The following is a 22,510-nucleotide window of genomic DNA, read 5'->3' as shown; positions in this document are numbered from 1 at the left end:
AAACAATAAACCAAGGTCCCGTGTGCAGCATGCACTTGGCACACTGAAAAAGAACCCATGGCAATGAGAGTGTTGTCCTCTGGCAAAATGCTGTTGAAGAAATCCACCCTGATAGGCACATAAATATTTAAGCATGCACTCAAGGCCTGACTAAGCATGTTGGGTTATTCTGCTGGTCAGGCATCTGCTTAGCAGATGTAATGTAGCGTATATGGATTCATCCGAACGCAGTGACGCCTCCTTAGAAACTGAAACTGAAATTAAGGGGGTTAAAGAATTATCCACCAGTTAAACCTACAAGTAAAGAAATCAACAAACAAAGACATTTTACAATAACATATTCATACAGAGATGCTAGCCCTTCTGAACTCATTTTTGAGGAACAACGTGGACTTCATTTCTTTTAAGAACATTTTGAATTTTTCAGGAACACAACGTTTTTAGGACACACTCAGACATTCAGTCACATCAGAATACACACGAAGTTTGGCCCTGGTGCAGCTTCATCACCTACAATGAGCAGAGTGACTCCCAGCTGAACCTCAGTGCACCAGGAGTGTGGCAAAGCTGCCCAGCAGCTGACAACAAGACAGCACAGGGGCTGATCCAAACTGGAAAACATGAACTTGTGGGAACGGTTTGAGTGCTGTTCCAGGGTTAAAGCGAGAGAAGCGAGAGAATCTGAGTGCACTGGTTCAAATCCCGGCACAATCGCTAGTATTTTCTCCCCTTCCACTAGACCTTGAGTGGTGGTCTGGGCTCTCGTCATTCAGATGAGACGATAAACTGAGGTCCCATGTGCTGCGTGCTCTCAGCACACGTAAAATAACCCATGGCAACCTGTGGGATGTCCCTGGCAAAATTCTGTAGAAAGATCCTCTTCGACAGGAAAACAAATAAAACTGCAGGCAGAAGAAAAAAAAGAAGAACAACCAGTGCGCGATCGCTTCAACACACCCCCTAGAACAATCAACCCATGTTCACACAGAGAAAGTGCTGTGACAAAACAGTAAAAGAAATACATTAACATAAAAACAATAATAAAAACTACAATACACGAAAAAAACTAGAGTAAAAAGATAACAAATTGGGACAGGTGGACAACTCTCCCTAGGAAGGTACACAATTTCAAGTCAGTAGAGAGGTTGAAATGACATAAAGTACAGATACAGATAGACATCAGTAAATAATAAGAGTACATGGAAGAACAGACAATCTCAGTAAAAGGATGACGACCAGTACCTGTCTGAACAATATTGAAGTGCAACTTCTGTAAGTAGGTGTGACATAGAGAAAGCAGTACTGTGAGAGGTGTGTACTGAGAGAACAGCGAGTCACTGTGAAGTGTGTATGTAATGAGAAAGTACCCGTACCTGTGAGAGGTGTGACATGAAGAAGAAGCCAGTACCAGTGAAGGGTGTGACATGAAGAAAGAAGCCAGTACCTGTGAGAGGTGTGACCATGAAGAAAGAAGCATTACCTGTGAGAGGTGTGACATGAAGAAAGCAGTACCTGTGAGAGGTGTGACATGAAGAAAGAAGTCACTATTACCTGTGAGAGGTGTGACATGAAGAAAGCCAGTACCCTGAGAGGTGTGACATGAAGACAGCCAGTACCTGTGAGAGGTGTGACATGAAGAAAGCCAGTACCTGTGAGAGGTGTGACATGAAGAAAGCCAGTACCTGTGAGAGGTGTGACATGAAGAAAGTCAGTACCTGTGAGAGGTGTGACATGAAGAAAGAAGCCAGTACCTGTGAGAGGTGTGACATGAAGAAAGCCAGTACCTGTGAGAGGTGTGACATGAGAAAGAAGCCAGTACCTGTGAGAGGTGTGACATGAAGAAAGCCAGTACCTGTGAGAGGTGTGACATGAAGAAGAAGCCAGTACCTGTGAGAGGTGTGACATGAAGAAAGAAGCCAGTACCTGTGAGAGGTGTGACATGAAGAAAGAAGCCAGTACCTGTGAGAGGTGTGACATGAGGAAAGCCAGTACCTGTGAGAGGTGTGACATGAAGAAAGCAGTACCTGTGAGAGGTGTGAACATGAAGAAAAACAAGTACCTGTGAGAGGTGTGACATGAAAGCCAGTACCTGTGAGAGGTGTGACATGAAGAAAGAAAGCCAGTACCTGTGAGAGGTGTGACATGAAGAAAGCCAGTACCTGTGAGAGGTGTGACATGAAGAAAGAAGCCAGTACCTGTGAGAGGTGTGACATGAAGAAAGTCAGTACCTGTGAGAGGTGTGACATGAAGAAAGAAGCCAGTACCTGTGAGAGGTGTGACATGAAGAAAGAAGCAGTACCTGTGAGAGGTGTGACATGAAGAAAGAAGCCAGTACCTGTGAGAGGTGTGACATGAAGAAAGTCAGTACCTGTGAGAGGTGTGACATGAAGAAAGCCAGTACCTGTGAGAGGTGTGACATGAGGAAAGCCAGTACCTGTGAGAGGTGTGACATGAAGAAAGAAGCCAGTACCTGTGAGAGGTGTGACATGAAGAAAGAAGCCAGTACCTGTGAGAGGTGTGACATGAAAAAGAAGCCAGTACCTGTGAGAGGTGTGACATGAAGAAAGAAGCCAGTACCTGTGAGAGGTGTGACATGAAGAAAGAAGCCAGTACCTGTGAGAGGTGTGACATGAAGAAAGTCAGTACCTGTGAGAGGTGTGACATGAAGAAAGCCAGTACCTGTGAGAGGTGTGACATGAAGAAAGCCAGTACCTGTGAGAGGTGTGACATGAAGAAAGAAGCCAGTACCTGTGAGAGGTGTGACATGAAGAAAGAAGCCAGTACCTGTGAGAGGTGTGACATGAAGAAGCCAGTACCTGTGAGAGGTGTGACATGAAGAAAGTCAGTACCTGTGAGAGGTGTGACATGAAGAAAGAAGCCAGTACCTGTGAGAGGTGTGACATGAAGAAAGAAGCCAGTACCTGCAGAGGTGTGACATGAAGAAAGAAGTCAGTACCTGTGAGAGGTGTGACATGAAGAAAGAAGTCAGTACTGTGAGAGGTGTGACATGAAGAAAGAAGTCAGTACTGTGAGAGGTGTGACATGAAGAAAGAAGCCAGTACTGTGAGAGGTGTGACATGAGGAAAGCCAGTACCTGTGAGAGGTGTGACATGAAGAAAGAAGGCAGTACTTGTGAGAGGTGTGACATGAAGAAAGAAGGCAGTACTTGTGAGAGGTGTGACATGAAGAAAGAAGGCAGTACTTGTGAGAGGTGTGACATGAAGAAAGAAGGCAGTACTTGTGAGAGGTGTGACATGAAGAAAGAAGGCAGTACCTGTGAGAGGTGTGACATGAAGAAAGAAGCCAGTACCTGTGAGAGGTGTGACATGAAGAAAGTCAGTACCTGTGAGAGGTGTGACATGAAGAAAGTCAGTACCTGTGAGAGGTGTGACATAAAGAAAGCTGGTACCTGTGAGATCTGTGACATGAAAAAAGCCAGAACCATTGAGATGTGATATGGAAAAAGGAGCCAGTACCTGTGAGAGGTGTGACATGAAGAAAGCCAGTGCCTGTGAGAGGTGTGACATGAAGAAAGAAGCCAGTACCTGTGAGAGGTGTGACATGAAGAAAGAAGGCAGTACTTGTGAGAGGTGTGACATGAAGAAAGAAGGCAGTACTTGTGAGAGGTGTGACATGAAGAAAGTCAGTACCTGTGAGAGGTGTGACATGAAGAAAGAAGCCAGTACCTGTGAGAGGTGTGACATGAAGAAAGTCAGTACCTGTGAGAGGTGTGACATGAAGAAAGCCAGTACCTGTAGAGGTGTGACATGAAGAAAGAAGCCAGTACCTGTGAGAGGTGTGACATGAAGAAAGTCAGTACCTGTGAGAGGTGTGACATGAGGAAAGCCAGTACCTGTGAGAGGTGTGACATGAAGAAAGAAGCCAGTACCTGTGAGAGGTGTGACATGAGGAAAGCCAGTACCTGTGAGAGGTGTGACATGAAGAAAACCAGTACCTGTGAGAGGTGTGACATGAAGAAAGAAGCCAGTACCTGTGAGAGGTGTGACATGAAGAAAGCCAGTACCTGTAGAGGTGTGACATGAAGAAAGAAGCCAGTACCTGTGAGAGGTGTGACATGAAGAAAGCCAGTACCTGTAGAGGTGACACATGAAGAAAGAAGCTAGTACCTGTGAGAGGTGTGACATGAAGAAAGCCAGTACCTGTAGAGGTGTGACATGAAGAAAGAAGCCAGTACCTGTGAGAGGTGTGACATGAAGAAAGAAGCCAGTACCTGTGAGAGGTGTGACATGAAGAAAGAAGCCAGTACCTGTGAGAGGTGTGACATGAAGAAAGCCAGTACCTGTAGAGGTGTGACATGAAGAAAGAAGCCAGTACCTGTGAGAGGTGTGACATGAAGAAAGAAGCCAGTACCTGTGAGAGGTGTGACATGAGGAAAACAAGTACCTGTGAGAGGTGTGACATGAAGAAAGCCAGAACCATTGAGAGATGTGATATGGAGAAAGAAGCTAGTACCTGTGAGAGGTGTGACATGAAGAAAGCCGGTACCTGTGAGGGAGGGTTCTGCCCCTAACAGAGGGCACATGATTCCCCAGCCAGGTCTGCAGAGGACCAACGTAGGCCTCTATCTCCTCCAGCACCTTGGCCTCCGTTACATTCTGTCCGTACCTGTGTGGAGACACCATTGTCATCGTCGGCACATCTGTCAGCGTGTGTCACGGGTGTACAAATCTTCTTCCATGGACCTCTGGGTGTTTGGTGTGGTGTGGTGTGGTGTTTGGTGGTGTGGTGTTTGGTGGTGTGGTGTGGTGTGGTGTTTGGTGGTGTGGTGTTTGGTGGTGTGGTGTGGTATGAGGTCTGGTGGTGTGGTGTTTGGTGGTGTTTGGTGGTGTGGTGTTTGGTAGTGTGGTGTGGTGTGGTGTTTGGTGGTGTGGTGTGGTGTGGTGTGGTGTGGTGTCTGGTGGTGTGGTATCTGGTGGTGTGGTGTGGTGTGGTGTGGTGTGGTGTGGTGTCTGGTGGTGTGGTGTGGTGTCTGGTGGTGTGGTGTGGTGTGGTGTCTGGTGGTGTGGTGTGGTGTCTGGTGGTGTGGTGTGGTGTGGTGTCTGGTGGTGTGGTGTGGTGTCTGGTGGTGTGGTGTGGTGTCTGGTGGTGTGGTGTGGTGTGGTGTCTGGTGGTGTGGTGTGGTGTGGTGTGGTGTGGTGTGGTGTCTGGTGGTGTGGTGTGGTGTCTGGTGGTGTGGTGTGGTGTGGTGTGGTGTCTGGTGGTGTGGTGTGGTGTGGTGTGGTGTTTGGTGGTGTGGTGTGGTGTGGTATCTGGTGGTGTGGTATCTGGTGGTGTGGTATCTGGTGGTGTGGTGTGGTGTGGTGTGGTGTCTGGTGGTGTGGTGTGGTGTGGTGTGGTGTCTGGTGGTGTGGTGTGGTGTGGTGTGGTGTGGTGTGGTGTGGTATCTGGTGGTGTGGTGTGGTGTGGTGTGGTGTCTGGTGGTGTGGTGTGGTGTGGTGTCTGGTGGTGTGGTGTGGTGTGGTGTGGTATCTGGTGGTGTGGTATCTGGTGGTGTGGTGTGGTGTCTGGTGGTGTGGTGTGGTGTGGTGTGGTGTCTGGTGGTGTGGTGTGGTGTGGTGTGGTGTGGTGTGGTGTGGTATCTGGTGGTGTGGTGTGGTGTGGTGTGGTGTCTGGTGTGGTGTGGTGTCTGGTGGTGTGGTGTGGTGTGGTGTGGTGTGGTGTGGTATCTGGTGGTGTGGTATCTGGTGGTGTGGTGTGGTGTCTGGTGGTGTGGTGTGGTGTGGTGTGGTGTGGTGTCTGGTGGTGTGGTGTGGTGTGGTGTCTGGTGGTGTGGTGTGGTGTGGTGTGGTGTGGTGTGGTGTGGTATCTGGTGGTGTGGTGTGGTGTCTGGTGGTGTGGTGTGGTGTGGTGTGGTGTCTGGTGGTGTGGTGTGGTGTGGTGTGGTATCTGGTGGTGTGGTATCTGGTGGTGTGGTGTGGTGTGGTGTCTGGTGTCTGGTGGTGTGGTGTGGTGTGGTGTCTGGTGTCTGGTGGTGTGGTGTGGTGTGGTGTGGTGTCTGGTGGTGTGGTGTGGTGTGGTGTGGTGTGGTGTCTGGTGGTGTGGTGTGGTATCGGGTAGTGTGGTGTGGTGTGGTGTGGTGTCTGGTGGTGTGGTGTGGTGTGGTGTCTGGTGGTGTGGTGTGGTGTGGTGTGGTGTGGTGTGGGGCGGTGTGGTGTGGTGTGGTGTCTGGTGGTGTGGTGTGGTGTCTGGTGGTGTGGTGTGGTGTGGTGTGGTGTCTGGTGGTGTGGTGTGGTGTGGTGTGGGGTGGTGTGGTGTGGTGTGGTGTCTGGTGGTGTGGTGTGGTGTGGGGCGGTGTGGTGTGGTGTGGTGCAGTGTGTGTAAAATCAGTATAAGTCATGCACACAAAACACACTAATATACAAAAACACCCCCCCACGCAAATGCACATACACACAGAGACACACACACACACACTTACATACACACACAGACACACATCCAAGTACATGCACATTCATACACACACACACACACACACACACACACACACACACTAAAGCAAAAACTATCTCACTTCCTCTCATCCCCATTTCTCTGTTCCCCCCCACACCCCCCTCCACCCCTATCTTTCTGTCTGCCTCTCTTTCTGTCTCTCTCTGTCTCACTTTCTGTCTGTCTCTCTGTCTGTCTGTCTCTCTCTCTCTCTGTATGTCTCACTTTCTGTCTGTCTCTCTGTCTGTCTGTCTCTCTCTGTCTCACTTTCTGTCTGTCTCTCTGTCCCACTTTCTGTCTGTCTCTCTGTCTCACTTTCTGTCTGTCTCTCTGTCCCACTTTCTGTCTGTCTCTCTGTTTCACTTTCTGTCTGTCTCTCTCTCTCTGTCTGGCCCACTTTCTGTCTGTCTCTCTGTCTGTCTCTCTCTGTCTGTCTCACTTTCTGTCTGTCTCTCCGTCTCACTTTTTGTCTGTCTCTCTGTCTCACTTTCTGTCTGTCTCTCTCTCTGTGTCTCACTTTCTGTCTGTCTCTCTCTGTCTGTCTCTCTGTCTCTCTCTGTCTCACTTTCTGTCTGTCTGTCTCCCTCTGTGTCTGTCTCTCTGTCTCTGTCTGTCTCACTTTCTGTCTGTCTCTGTCTGTCTGTCTCTCTGTCTGTCTGTCTCTCTGTCCCACTTTCTGTCTGTCTCTCTGTCTCACTTTCTCTCTGTCTCTCTCTCTCTGTCTCACTTTCTGTCTGTCTGTCTCACTTTCTGTCTGTCTGTCTCTCTCTGTCTCACTTTCTGTCTGTCTCTCTCTGTCTCACTTTCTGTCTGTCTGTCTCTCTCTGTCTCACTTTCTGTCTGTCTGTCTCTCTCTGTGTCTGTCTCTCTGTCTCTCTCTGTCTCACTTTCTGTCTGTCTGTCTCCCTGTGTCTGTCTCTCTGTCTCTCTCTGTCTCACTTTCTGTCTGTCTCTCTCTCTGTGTGTCTGTCTCTGTGTCTGTCTCTCTCTGTCTCACTTTCTGTCTGTCTCTCTGTCTGTCTGTCTCTCTGTCTGTCTGTCTCTCTATCTGTCTGTCTCACTTTCTGTCTGTCTCTCTGTCCCACTTTCTGTCTGTCTCTCTGTCCCACTTTCTGTCTGTCTCTCTGTCTCACTTTCTGTCTGTCTCTCTGTCCCACTTTCTGTCTGTCTCTCTGTCTCACTTTCTGTCTGTCTCTCTGTCCCACTTTCTGTCTGTCTCTGTCTCACTTTCTGTCTGTCTCTCTGTCTGTCTGTCTCTCTGTCTGTCTGTCTCTCTATCTCTCTGTCCCACTTTCTGTCTGTCTCTCTGTCCCACTTTCTGTCTGTCTCTCTGTCTCACTTTCTGTCTGTCTCTCTGTCCCACTTTCTGTCTGTCTCTCTGTCTCACTTTCTGTCTGTCTCTCTGTCCCACTTTCTGTCTGTCTGTCTCTCTCTGTCTCACTTTCTGTCTGTCTGTCTCTCTCTGCCTCACTTTCTCTCTCTCTCTCTCTCTCTGTCTCACTTTCTGTCTGTCTGTCTCTCTCTGTCTCACTTTCTGTCTGTCTGTCTCCCTCTGTGTCTGTCTCTCTCTGTCTCACTTTCTGTCTGTCTGTCTCCCTCTGTGTCTGTCTCTCTCTGTCTCACTTTCTGTCTGTCTGTCTCTCTCTGTGTCTGTCTCTGTGTGTCTCTCTCTCTCTGTCTCACTTTCTGTCTCTCTGTATTTCTCTGTGCACATGTCATTACCACATTTCCAGCAGCCAACCATGTTCATTAAAAAAAACCCAACCAAAACAACAATAACAAAAAAAACAAAAAGAAGGATTTCCAGCAAAACCCCTTGCTCACATGTCGTGCAGGAATTTGTTGGATTTGACGATGGACTTGGCCACAGCCATGATCTCCTCTGTACTGGTCAGCCTGTCTTTCAGCACCTGTCAACACATTTGTACACACATGAGTGGATGAATAAATCTTCTTCTTCTTCTTCTTCGTTTGTGGGCTGCAACTCCCACGTTCACTCGCATGTACACGAGTGGGCTTTTACATGTCTGACCATTTTTACCCCGCCATGTAGGCAGCCATACTCCGCTTTCGGGGGTGTGCATGCTGGGTATTTTCTTGTTTCCATAACCCACCAAACGCTGACATGGATTACAGGATCTTTAACATGATTATTTGATCTTCTGCTTGCGTATACACACGAAGGGGGTTCAGGCACTAGCAGGTCTGCACATATGTTGACCTGGGTGATCGGAAAAATCTCCACCCTTTACCCACCAGGTGCCGTTACCAGGATTCAAACCAGGGACCCTCAAATAGAAAGTTCAACGCTTTAACCATTCAGCTATTGCGCCTGTCAAATAAATCAATAAATAAATAATTGAAAAAAATAAACAGAGAGTTATGATTGTCTATTGTCTATATCCCGAAGTTCTGCTGGCCAGAGTCTTGCCTGCGACGGACAGCAGGCATATTCCATGTGTGTGTGTGTGTGTGTGTGTGTGTGTGTGTGTTCAAGCATAAATGTGTGGGTAAACACCTTCGTACGCACACTGAAAGAAGCCACAACAAAAAAAAGATCAATAACAACCAACCTCCTGGAAGAGACTGTGGATAATACTGCCGTACAGCATATGGACATTTTTGCTGTCAATTCCCTGCACACACAACCACAAGACTTGAGTCACAGACACTGTATTAACCCTTTCTACCCCACAGCTACATCCCTGCTACAACTCCCCTGGACTAGCACTACAAGAGACCACTGCAGGAGGGCGGTTCACTAGAACGGGGAATCATTGATTTAATCAGTTGAACACAGCTTCGTTCTCATGCTACCGCAATCCATAAAGTTTAGAAAGCAAACTGTACTGAGCAAGAATAAACGAAATTAGAATAGTGTGTTGGTACGAGAATACTCGTACCTGGTCCACAGGGGAAGTAATCATGGTATGCGTTAACTCACACCTGGAGAAGAATGATTTAAAACTTCTTCTTCTTCTTCTTCTGCGTTCGTGGGCTTCAACTCCCACGTTCACCCGTATATACATGAGTGGGCTTTTTACGTGTATAACTGTTTTTACCCCGCCATGTAGGCAGCCATACTCCGCTTTCGGGGGTGTGCATGCTGGGTATGTTCTTGTTTCCATAACCCACCGAACGCTGACATGGATTACAGGATCTTTAACGTGCGTATTTGATCTTATGCTTGCGTATACACACGAAGGGGGTTCAGGCACTGGCAGGTCTGCACGTATGTTGACCTGGAAGATCGTAAAAATCTCCACCCTTATGTGTGTGTGTGTGTGTGTGTGTGTGTGTGTGTGTGTATGTACACACACACATACCTATACCCACACACGCGCACAAACACACACATACATAATATATTTTCACACACAACATTACACACACACACACACACACACACACACACACACACACACACACACACTATATGCACATACACACACACACAATTAGAAATTTTGAATTGCACAAACAGCATATAAGTTATAAATTCACATCATGTCAACTGAACATGAAAAATGGAAAATACAGACATCTAAATAATACAGTGACAACCACAACAGAGAATGTTTATTACCTTGAACTTTTCATTCAAAACGGACCTGAAACATGAAGATATTTTCGCATTAAAAATATCATACACTTGACAAGAGAAGGAATAATAACAAAACTAATAAAATCACACCACTTGGAATCAACATATATACATCAGAAACACTCATTTCAGATTAACGATTTCCAGAGAGAGTAAACAGAAACAATAATGATATTAATGATGACAACAAAAACAACAACAATAATAACAACAACAACAACAACAATTATAATAATGATAACAATAAATAAAAGATTAATCAGAAGGAAAGGAACAACCAATAACAGCAACAACAACAACAACAATAATAATAATAGTAATAATAATAATTATAATAATGATAACAACAACAATAACAATAATGAAAATAATAATAACAACAACAACAGTAATAACAGATGAAAGATTAATCAGAAGAAAAAGAACAAATGAAAAAGATTTTTGAAAGATGAAGCAGCTTTACTTCTGCTGATATGTAAAAACTGTATAATCAACTTACAGGCAGATCTGGGGAGAACAAAGCTCCACCGAACAGGACATGATGGCAAACAAGCAGCTTTAGCTATTCCTTCACACAGACACTGAATAGGAAACGATGGCAAACAAGCAGCTTTAGCTATTCCTTCAAACAGACACTGAATAGGAAACGATGGCAAACAAGCAGCTTTAGCTATTCCTTCACACAGACACTGAATAGGAAATGATGGCAAACAAGCAGCTTTAGCTATTCCTTCACACAGACACTGAATAGGAAACGATGGCAAACAAGCAGCGCTAGCTATTCCTTCACACAGACACTGAATAGGAAACGACGGCAAACAAGCAGCTTTAGCTATTCCTTCACACAGACACTGAATAGGAAACGACGGCAAACAAGCAGCTTTAGCTATTCCTTCACACAGACACTGAATAGGAAACGACGGCAAACAAGCAGCTTTAGCTATTCCTTCACACAGACACTGAATAGGAAACGACGGCAAACAAGCAGCTTTAGCTATTCCTTCACACAGACACTGAATAGGAAACGATGGCAAACACGCAGCTTTAGCTATTCCTTCACACAGACACTGAATAGGAAACGATGGCAAACAAGCAGCTTTAGCTATTCCTTCACACAGACACTGAACAGCAATCATAACATTGTTCATAAGTGTTCAACGTGTGTGGTGTGTGTGTGTGTGTGTGTGTGTGTGTGTTGGAGCTCATGTACGTTTATATGTTGTATTCGACTGTGCTTTCATATCTGTGAAACTGCATGTTTGGTGCATATCTGTTATGCATGTGTGGGTGTATGTGTGAATGTGTGTCTTCATGTTTTACATTTATTTGCTTATTTATCATCATTGTTGCCTTATTTATTTATTTATTTATTATTATTATTATTTTTATCATTATTATTTTTTTATTATTATCATTACTACATTTTTTTTATATTATAATTATTATTTATTTATTTATTTATTTATGTAAGCTTATCTATTATTTATTCACCTTTTTTTTTTCTCAAGGCCTGACTAAGCGTGTTGGGTTACGCTGCTGGTCAGGCATCTGCTTGGCAGATGTGGTGTAGCATATATGGATTTGTCCGAACGCAGTGACGCCTCCTTGAGCTACTGAAACTGAAACTGTTCAACTTGGTGAGCTCACACATTCAACACAAAAAAATGATTAAGAAGCCAACCTATTCATGTCCACCAAAGTCTCATGACCAGAACTTTCATACAAAGCTGAAAGAATACAAAAATAAACTGCAGATAAATTGTTATTTGTACGACTAAGCCACTTGCTCTGGAGAAAAGGGGTTCAGTTTCAGTTTCTCAAGGAGGGGTCAGTGAGTGTGGACAAATCCATACACCCCACCTGCTAGGCAGATACCTGCCCAGCAGCATATACCCAACACACTTAGTCAGGCCTTGAGTGCATGCACAATACAATACAGTACATTACAGTATTGTACAGTACAATATAATACAATACACAGCAACACAATACAGTACAACAGACTATGATATCAGTTATGTTTGACTATGACCACCAGAACAGCAGAGGAGGTAACTGCTGTCCCGACCATCTGAGCTAGAATCTGATTATAGTGGAGAGTGTCTTGTCCCAAGTTACATCCCCACTCTCTCGGCCAAGAGGGTTTTATGACAGTCAGCGCTGGGATGCTTCTCAAAGGCCAGCTAGCCCACCAAGGCTACAGCGCTAAGAGCCGGTTCAATTTTGCCTCCCAGTTTTAGAGTCAAAGTCCTTCACAAAAGACTAAGCTGTAGATGAATTCCCGTTGCAAAAGAGAAAACACTGATACTACAGACTCTAGCTTTGCTGTTGTATAATACAGTACAAACACAGTGCTCTCCTTGTGGAGAGAGAGGGGACTGAGTGAGTAAAGGAGACACAGAGAGAGAGTGAGAGGGGGTGTGTGTGTATGTATACCATGCTTCTCTTTCTGGCAATATGATTTTGTGTGAAACCATCATGTATGTGTAATATATGTTGCATGGTCTTGTAATGTAAGTGTTTGAACATGCCATTGGGAAGAAGACAGATTAAAAATATGAGTAAAAAAAGAAAAAAAAAAGAAAGAAAAAACTGAAAGGAGAAAAATGATGATGATGGAAGGAACAAACAAACAAAAAAAGAAGAAAAAAACATTAGAAAGAACCTTCCAGGGATGCTGAAACTATCCTGCTCATTTGCAGAACTTTTAGGCATCCACTGATTTCTCCTAAAAAAAAAATTAATTTTTTTTTTTTTTTAATTTAAAAAAACCACAGCGCTCACCTGCGGAGACAATAGACGCCAGAGACGATGGTAGTCCCTGAGAGGAGGAGGTCAGGGTTCACAATGATCTGACCCTGGTGGTCGTCAACGATCATCAGACCTTCATCGTCATCGTTTCCATTGTCGTCGCTTTGACCCCAGTACTGTCCTTGACCCCACAGTAACAGGTGCACTATGTCTCCTGGCTCCACGTGGGTATCTGACCTTTAGCACACGTCAAGTCAAGTCAGTTTCGTTATCTCTCAAGAGAAATTAACTGTGTGGTTGTGTAGCTCACAAAAGAAACATGAAGTATACGCTTAAGAGACGTGTACATGTTTAAGCATTCCAAGAAATCACATAAAACTACATTCACGTATCTACCAGATATCACAGAAATAACATAAAATTACATTTACAGATCCAACATAAATCAGACAAATCACACAGAATTACATTCACACATCTAAGAACATCTTACCCATGAAAGAACAATTTGCAGTACTATCATTAAAAATGAAAAAAAAAGAAATCTCAAGAGCTATTTACATGTGTTAGTTGTCACATACATCCATAATTTTACACTGTAAATGGTAAAGAATAATCAAGAGCACCACCTTGGAAGAGTTAAGTAAAACTATATTTTAAAAAATCTATCAAAAATTCTCTCTCTCTCTCTCCCTCTCTCTCCCCTGTTCATCTTTTCCTATATTTCCTTCTCATATATAATATACATCATACATTTTCACTTGCTGCACCCCCACCACCACCTGCTAACACCCACCCACACACGCAATGAATCTTATCACTGCACACACGTTCATATTTATTTTGAGCGTGAATGTGTGACAATGTGTGAAAAGGGTGCGCGCACACACATTGTAATGTAGTAGTTTGCTTTCAATCCCTGTCTCTACGTGTAGGAAAGACTAGCGACACTGTACAACTGACACTGTGTAACAAAGCAACAGTAACCCTGACAGTGTCAGGTTCCCAGCAGACACACAAACATGCATCTCACATGCAACAGAATCCCAAATCACACTTTCATGTTCAGCACGTACGTTGTGATTCAAGAAAGTTTCAGTTTCAGTTTCACTTTCACAAGGAGGCTGCACTGCGTTTGGACAAATCCATATTCTGCTAGGCAGAAGCCTGACCAGCAGCATAACCATACGCACTTAATCAGGCCTTGAGTGCATGCATATAATATATTTGTGTGAATATCAGAGTGGATTTCTTCTACAGAATTTTGCCAGAGGACAACACGCTTGTTGCCATGGGTTCTTTTTCAGTGCGCAAAGCAATTGCTGTACAGGGAACCTTGGTTTAACATCTCATCCGAAAGACTAGACGCTCAGTTTCATTTTCCAGTCAAACTTGGGAGAAAGGGCGAGAGCAGAATTCGAACCCAGACCCTCACAGACTCTCTGTATTGGCAGATCAGCATCTTAACCATTCTGCCACCTTATACCTTAACCCTTTGAGCCCTGACCACCGCTTTACCAGTGGCGGAGAAAAATGACATAATGCCCGGCCACCGGTTGAGCGATGCGTAAACACTTGAAGCGTGCAGTCTCAACCTGGCCCGTCAGGGCAGAAATCAGGGACAAAATGTGTGAGAAAACAACTGTACACAACGCAGCAAGTAATTGATATGCTTGATGATTTATCAGAAGTAGAGTATGACAATGATTACTCTGATAGTGAGGTGGAATTCGAATCGGATGATTTTGCTACAGATAGTGATGTTGAAAATGAATCTGAGCATGCAGAATCAGTTGATCAAAGGAGGCGTGTCAGGTTGAGACTCTGCACACTTCATGGTAGAAATCGATCTTTTTTATCCAAAGCACATGCACAAAACACAGTGAGGGGGCGTGGCAATGTTGGTACTCCGTTCGCTGGCATCGGGATATTACGGTTTTTCTGATTGGCTCTTCAGTATAAGTCAACCAATAGCAAAACATGACACAAGTGTTTATGCACCGCTCAACCAGTGGCCAGGCATTATGCCACCCCTCCCCACCAGCGGTAAAGCAGTGGTCAGGGCTCAAAGGGTTAAGGAGGAAGATTCACAAAAAGTAACCTGTACAACAGTATGTGTAGGTATGTATAGTAAAAGTGTTCTCACCAGAAGCCCTGAAGTCTGGCCGTTCTGGTGACCTCACTGGTCCCCTCCTTGGACAGTGTCAAGACTTTGTCATGGGAAGTCCTGCAATGGATAAAAAAAAATAAATCAGCCAGTTAACAGACTGACAGACAGATAGACAGACAGAAAGAAGGAAAGATTATCTGATAGACAGGTAAAGGAAAATAAGCAATATCATATGTGTAGCATTGCTAACCTGTCAGTGTCAACACCTTGCACTACATAGCATTGCTCACCTGTCATGTGTCAACACCTTGCACTACATAGCATTGCTCACCTGTCATGTGTCAACACCTTGCACTACATAGTACATAGCATTGCTCACTGTCAGTGTCAACACCATGCACTACATAGTACATAGCACTGCTCACTGTCAGTATCAACACCTTGCACTACATAGCATTGCTCATCTGTCAGTGTCAACACACTGCGCTATCTAGCACTGCTCACCTGTCAGTGTCAACACCTTGCACTACATAGCATTGCGCACCTGTCAGTGTCAACACCTTGCACTACATAGCATTGCTCACCTGTCAGTGTCAACACTTTGCACCACATAGTATTGCTCACCTGTCAGTGTCAACACCTTGCACTACATAGCATTGCTCATCTGTCAGTGTCAACACCTTGCACTACATAGCATTGCTCACCTGTCAGTGTCAACACCTTGCACTACATAGCATTGCTCACCTGTCAGTGTCAACACCTTGCACTACATAGCATTCCTGTCAGTGTCAACACATTGCACTACATAACATTGCTACACCTTGCACTACATAACATTGCTCACCTGTCAGTGTCAACACCTTGCACTACACAGCATTGCTCACCTGTCTGTCAACACCTTGCACTACATAGCATGCTCACCTGTCAGTGTCAACACCTTGCACTACATAGCATTCCTGTCAGTGTCAACACCTTGCACTACATAGCACTGCTCACCTGTCAGTGTCAACACCTAGCACTACATAGCATTGCGCACCTGTCAGTGTCAACACCTTGCACTACATAACATTGCTCACCTGTCAGTGTCAACACCTTGCACTACATAGCATTGCTCACCTGTCGGTGTCAACACCTTGCAATACACAGCATTGCTCACCTGTCAGTGTCAACACTGTGCACTACATAGCATTGCGCACCTGTCAGTGTCAACACCTTGCACTACATAGCATTCCTGTCAGTGTCAACACATTGCACTACATAACATTGCTACACCTTGCACTACATAATATTGCTCACCTGTCAGTGTCAACACCTTGCACTACACAGCATTGCTCACCTGTCTGTCAACACCTTGCACTACATAGCATGCTCACCTGTCAGTGTCAACACCTTGCACTACATGGCATTCCTGTCAGTGTCAACACCTTGCACTACATAGCATTGCTCACCTGTCAGTGTCAACACCTTGCATCCATAGCATGCTCACCTGTCAGTGTCAACACCTTGCACTACATAGCATACTGTCAGTAGTCAAACACATTGCACTACATAACATTGCTACACTGCACTACATAAAATTGCCTCACCTGTCAGTGTCAACACCTTGCATACACCAGCATTGCTCACCTGTCTGTAACACCTTGCACTACATACGCATGCTCACTGTCAGTGTCAACACCTTGCACTACATGCATTCCTGTCAGTGTCAAAACCTTGCACTACATAGCACTGCCTCACCTGTCAGTGTCAACACCTAGCACAACATTGCATTGCGCACCTGTCGTGTCACACCCTTGCACTACATAACAATGCTCACCTGTCAGTGTCAACACCTTGCACTACACTAGCATTTGCTCACTGTCAGTGTCAACACCTTGCACTACATAGCATTGCTCACCTGTCGGTGTCAACACCTTGCAATACACAGCATTGCTCACCTGTCAGTGTCAACACCTTGCACTACACAGCATTGCTCACCTGTCAGTGTCAACACCTTGCACTACATAGTACATAGCATTGCTCACCTGTCAGTGTCAACACCTTGCACCACATATCTGTTCCACCTGTCGGTGAACTTCAGGCATGACTCAGGTTCTTCTGGGATCTGACTCGAGCTTCTGGGGAGACAAAAAAAAAGAAGAAAAAAAAGTTCCTTCGCCAGAGAAACGGGGCAAACATACATGTGTTGGTGCATGTACACAAAACACACACAAAAACAGTCTCTCTGTCTCCATAGATCTCTCTCTTACTCCCTCTCATACAGACAATCGCAAACACAGACACAGACACACACTCACATACACATTAAATAAATGCATAAACTGATAAAGGGACACACACCTATTTTCTCTCAAAAGTGTGTACGAATGCACACACACACACACACACACACACGCACACACATGCTGTAAGTGTAACACCATAAAAATAAAATTAAAAATTAAAAAAAATTCTGAAAAGATATTAAATGCCAGAAAAGAAAAGACATCTTTGTACACTCACAAATGAAAACTGAAAATTCAACCAGTTGATCTTAAAGCAGATAGATGATCCATACCTGCTAGTATCACCTGGTTTATGCTGGAGTTTCACTGTTTAAAACCAAAACATGTATCAACATCCTCAAAACTGACAAAATTTCTTCCAAAATAACAGCCTAGAAAAACGATTACCAGTGAGATCAATTGTTTACTATCTCAAATGCAAGTCAGCTGATGTGATAAGTTACAAGCATTTACGTACTTGTTTGTATGTCTATAAGCCAAGCAAGCGTAAATGTTTATTAGCTGTGTTTAATGATTCATTTCATTACCATGTATACTATAAGGTTTGTTGTTTGTTAGCTGTGTTTAATCATTCATTTCATTACCATGTATACTACAAGGTTTGTTGTTTGTTAGCCGTGTTCAATGATTCATTTCATTACCATGTATACCATAAGATTTGCTGAGTATTGCCAGGTTATGCCAATGACTTTTATAGTAAATTGTACACACCATACTGCAATAACAAATGCACATATTACAATAGATCGCGAACAAACACAGACATTTCATCACAATTGTTAAACATTACACTTAAAAAAAATTTTGTCCTTGATGAAAAACTCGCACACAGATCATGTAATTTGGAAAACTGAATTATGCTTCCTGGGATACGAATGGAAAAAAAAAAAAAAAGAAAAGAAAAAGGAGCTGATATATTTTCCATCTCACCTTGCTGATCTCCTGTTTTTGAAGGGAGACAACTGTCCCAGACTGCTGGCCAACTCACTGTCCACAGGATCTTCAACCTCAACACTCAAATGTTTTCTCCTCAGCTTGGTGGGGGTACCCCCTGTGGCCTGCGGGGTGATATCACACAATGTCACATCACAGGAGGCTTGTTTCCCTGAGTTCGGTTCTCCTTTTCTCGCAGTGTTCCTGTCTGGAGAAAGTTTGCAAGGTTCTGATACTGCTGGTTTGTCGTCCGCTGAGTGTGGGACATGTGATTTAATGCTGTCTTTTGTTACACAATCACTGGTCTGATTGAGGAGTTTTGTTTCCTGCTGACGTAGACTGGTGCTTTGCTGAGGTATTTTTGTGCTGTGCTGAGGTATTTTTGTGCTGTGCTGAGGTATTTTTGTCTTGTGCTGAGGTAGACCGGTGTTGAGGTTTGGACCTAACTTGTTGTCCAGCTCACCCAAAATTTCTTTCAAAACCTCATCCTCAGATGTGTCAACTGATGACCCTATTTTCACGCTTTCAGCTTTCACAGCACTGTCACCCGTGATCAGACCGGCACGTTTCTGTGAGATAGGGTCAGACCTTTTCTTCTCTGACTTCTTTTGCTGCAGCGCTGTCGTGTCAGCCATCTCCCCCAGAATGTCTGCCAGAACGTCATCCTTCGTGCATGATGCGTCCGTCTTGGTCACAGTTTTAGAGCTTCCTCCCAGCTGGTAGTGGTTGACAGACTGGTTCATTTCCCTGACATCCTTGAACCCTGTCAGGGACGCCAGCTGTCGTTTGGCCTTCACCTTGCGTTGACAGGTCGAGGGTTTGGAGTCTGGATTGCTGTCTGTCATCAGGGCGACATCCCCAACTGTCCGCTTTGGGTTTGGGGACAGGCCCTGAACCGCCATTCGCTTGACAGAGTTTCTGTCACTGCACGTTTTGGTTGGGGTGCTGGACTGCACAGTGTGCTGGTCAGCGGATTGTAACACAGTGTTGCTCCCTTGTGGTTCTGTACACGATGATGAATATCCTGATTCAGGGTTAAAATCACTGGCATTCATGTGCATTTCCAAACCCACCATATCCGTCCTTGAATTTGAAGCCGAACATGATGTGAGTGAAGCATCAGCTGAACAGTCTGACACGCCCACACCCATAAAAACCGAGTTCTCTTTCGTCTTCCCCTCCACCTTTTCATCGTCACTCAAGCGTTTCTTCCCAAACTCCACGCTCACAAGCCCAAGAGACTTCTTCACAACTTTCTTCGGTTTTGGTTGTGACGGTTTTTTCCCTGGCATAGTACAAAGCTGGGCCACAGGGCACAGGAAGCTTCGACTGACCGGTTTCGGCCAGGACTTGAGGGGTTTGCTGTCTGGGGTGTCGGGAATGATGATACACTCCGGGCTGCCTGGGTCAGACATGTCCCCACAGGGAGACTTCTCTGGAGTGCCATGCTGAGGGGCACTGCTGTTGAAATCTTTCAGAACTGTCATAGAGCTCCTGCTGCCACTGTTGGAATGTGACTTCTGCTCTGAGTGGATGACGGTGGTGGTGGTGTCTGGTTTGGATGTGCTGCTCTGTCGGTTTAGGCACAAGGGTGGTTTGGACTTCTTCGTCACGCTGGTGAACAGTTTGCTCTGTGCCTGACCAGGCTGTGAAGAGACAGGAAAAACACACCAAAATAATTATCACCTGTGTGAAATTGGACTAAAAAGAGAAATGTTACCAAAGTTGCATGAATGAAGGATATCTATCACACACACACACACACACACACACACACACACACACATCATATATAATATACATAATACATATGTCACCGCAAATGACCCAGACTGCACTTTGAAATGATCAGTATTTCGTTTTAATCAATTTTACCACACATTTTTTTCACATGCTTAAGAAACCAAACACTTATACACACACATTTTATATGATTTTTTTTTTCTTCTTAAGTACTAACATCAGTCATTCTTATTCTTCTTTTTAACTTTTTCGTTCCTAATTTTCTATGAACTATACTCCCCCTTTTCCAAGATCCCTACCATACATATGTTCCCTTCATTCCTGGATTTAGAGAAGAGAAAGAAAGCATGAAGCAGGGTACTTATTTCAGAGACTTACAGCAATGCTGCTTCTTGCAGTACACCAAGATTGTCATATACTGTTGTGTACAGAATTGATGTGAGAAGTTGTCTGTGACCCTGTTGAAACTATATGGTGACACCACACACACACACGCACGCACGCACGCACGCACGCATAAACAAACCTGAAAAAAGGATGAGATCTTTTGCTGAGTCCCATCCTGCAACAGAAAAAAACCACATCACCTTCCAAAGGTTCTGGGTTTTAGACACATCTACATTAATAAATCTAAATTCACAGTATGTGACTGCATAAACTTAGTATAAACAGAAGAAAAAAAGAAAGTGATAAAACAGATTCATCTTCTTCTCCTTCTTCGTTCGAGGGCTGCAACTCCTATGTTCACTCGTATGCCAAGTGGGCTTTTATGTGTATGACCGTTTTTACCCCACCATATAGGCAGCCATACTCCGCTTTCGGGGATAAAACAGATTCAGACTGAGGGCATCAGGGACCTCCAGGCTGACATCAGTGAGAGAGAAACAGACAGATTTTTTTCCCTCACACCATCTTTCTCAACTTGTATGGTGTATCATTGTTGGGTAAGATTGGTGTGTGTGTGTGTGTGTGTGTGTGTGTGTGTGTGTGTGTATCACTGTATGTATGTGGGGGGTGAGGGGGGAGGTGATTGTGACTGTCAATGTGTGTGTCACTATGTGTGTACTATGTGTGTTTTAGCATGATCATAATGTGAAACGACACATTAACTTCATCTTGACAAACCTCTGGTTTCTGCTGCCCATCTTTCTTGGATGTTGAGCGCTTCATTGTCTGTTCAGCATTCAGCTTTCAACCAGTGGTTCCTGATGCTGGGCAGATGATGAATTATCCATATACTGTGGTCACCTGATAAATGAAAACTGAAAAGCCCCCCAAAACAAATGGGGAAATATATGTATACACACTCTTGAGTCTTTCTCTTATATACATATGTGGACACACACAAACGCTAACACACAAACGTTCACACACACACACACAAAATGACACGCAGTGACACACACACACTCACACACGCACACACACATGCACACACACACACACACACATTTAAATCAGCAAATGACCAATATGCAATCCTTTGACCCTGCTTGGGATATGAAAGATATAATGTAACACTACTAACAGCATTGGTGCTGATAATGAAAATAAATAAATAAATAGTAATAAATAGAATAAATATAATCTTTAAAAAAAAACTATTCATTATAAACCAAAATTAACATGTAAACAGCAAAATAACACACACACACACACACACACACACACACACACACACACACACCACACAACACAATAATCCTACAGATATTCTACTCCAAGATTCTAACATTAACAATGAGTGGGGTGACTCCCCATGCAGAAATTGATAATTATAATGATGATAAATATGTTGTATCCATTTCTCTATGAATCTATCTGAACTCGATCTTCACCCACACAAGCCCCGAGATGGAGGGAGACAATCCCTGTTGTGTTATGCAACTTCGAGCTGATGATGATAATGATCATCAACATCGTCATCACCATAAGTTGCATACCAGCATTTCCTGGTCATCAATATTTAACTTAACAATTCATTGAAATTCAAAATAAAAAATAAAATAAAAAATCATCAAGATCGGTTTTGTCACGACTCTGATCAGTGAAGCTTCAGCTGACCCGCTGGGAATGCAGAAACTGAGACACGAGAAGATTTAGTGGATTCGGTCTGCACAATACCCATTCGTTTTCTTTGTAGCGATTCCTTGGTTCTCTCCGTAGAAATAGCACCACTAACCTCGTCTGATCAGTCCGTTGGTTTGATGGAAGATGAGGAGGCGCACACATTTGTTTCAGCAGACATTCATTTTCGCCGCGGAAAAACACTTCCGGTGTTACCGATCAAAATATTACCAGTCCAACATGCACCCCAAGTTATTTATTATTTTTAATAACCCCCAACCTCCCCTCCCCCTCTCAACTCTCTGGAAGAATGTGTCCGAGATGCATTTCATGAGGTTTGAAGTATGACGTAGCCTCCTGTCAAAAAGAACAGTTTCGGAAGTGCTTTTGTTACTGTTGCCATTTGTCGGGTGTTTTGTTGTTGTTGTTGTTGCTGCTGTTGTTGATATTGTTTTTTGGCTGTTGTTTTTTGTTGTTGTTGTTGTTTGTTTATTTATTTGTTTGTTTTTTATGTCTTTTTGTCAGTTTATGTCATTGTTTTACCTTGCGTGGGCTCTCAAGGCC

General features: G+C 44.2%; 1 protein-coding gene across 1 annotated transcript in view; it reads right to left on the bottom strand.

Moving 5' to 3' along the window:
* LOC143275020 (DNA replication ATP-dependent helicase/nuclease DNA2-like) overlaps positions 1-22,164 on the bottom strand; it is a 63,508-nt gene extending 41,344 nt beyond the window's left edge. Inside the window, exons 1-11 of the mRNA XM_076579082.1 lie at positions 22,062-22,164; positions 21,005-21,141; positions 20,406-20,441; positions 18,134-19,782; positions 16,943-17,035; positions 14,955-15,035; positions 12,842-13,045; positions 10,040-10,064; positions 9,027-9,089; positions 8,278-8,363; positions 4,507-4,626 (exon numbers count right to left, since the gene is read on the bottom strand). Of these exons, the coding sequence (XP_076435197.1) occupies positions 4,507-4,626; positions 8,278-8,363; positions 9,027-9,089; positions 10,040-10,064; positions 12,842-13,045; positions 14,955-15,035; positions 16,943-17,035; positions 18,134-19,782; positions 20,406-20,441; positions 21,005-21,049 (2,402 nt within the window). The 5' untranslated portion in view covers positions 21,050-21,141; positions 22,062-22,164. The remainder of the gene's footprint in view (positions 1-4,506; positions 4,627-8,277; positions 8,364-9,026; positions 9,090-10,039; positions 10,065-12,841; positions 13,046-14,954; positions 15,036-16,942; positions 17,036-18,133; positions 19,783-20,405; positions 20,442-21,004; positions 21,142-22,061) is intronic.
* Between the last annotated feature and the right edge of the window lie 346 nt (positions 22,165-22,510).

Source organism: Babylonia areolata, chromosome 29 (genome assembly GCF_041734735.1).
Source record: "Babylonia areolata isolate BAREFJ2019XMU chromosome 29, ASM4173473v1, whole genome shotgun sequence".
NCBI lineage: Eukaryota > Metazoa > Mollusca > Gastropoda > Neogastropoda > Buccinidae > Babylonia > Babylonia areolata.
The sequence above is the reverse complement of the archived record's forward strand: the minus strand, read 5'-3'. Positions and strand labels throughout refer to the sequence as shown.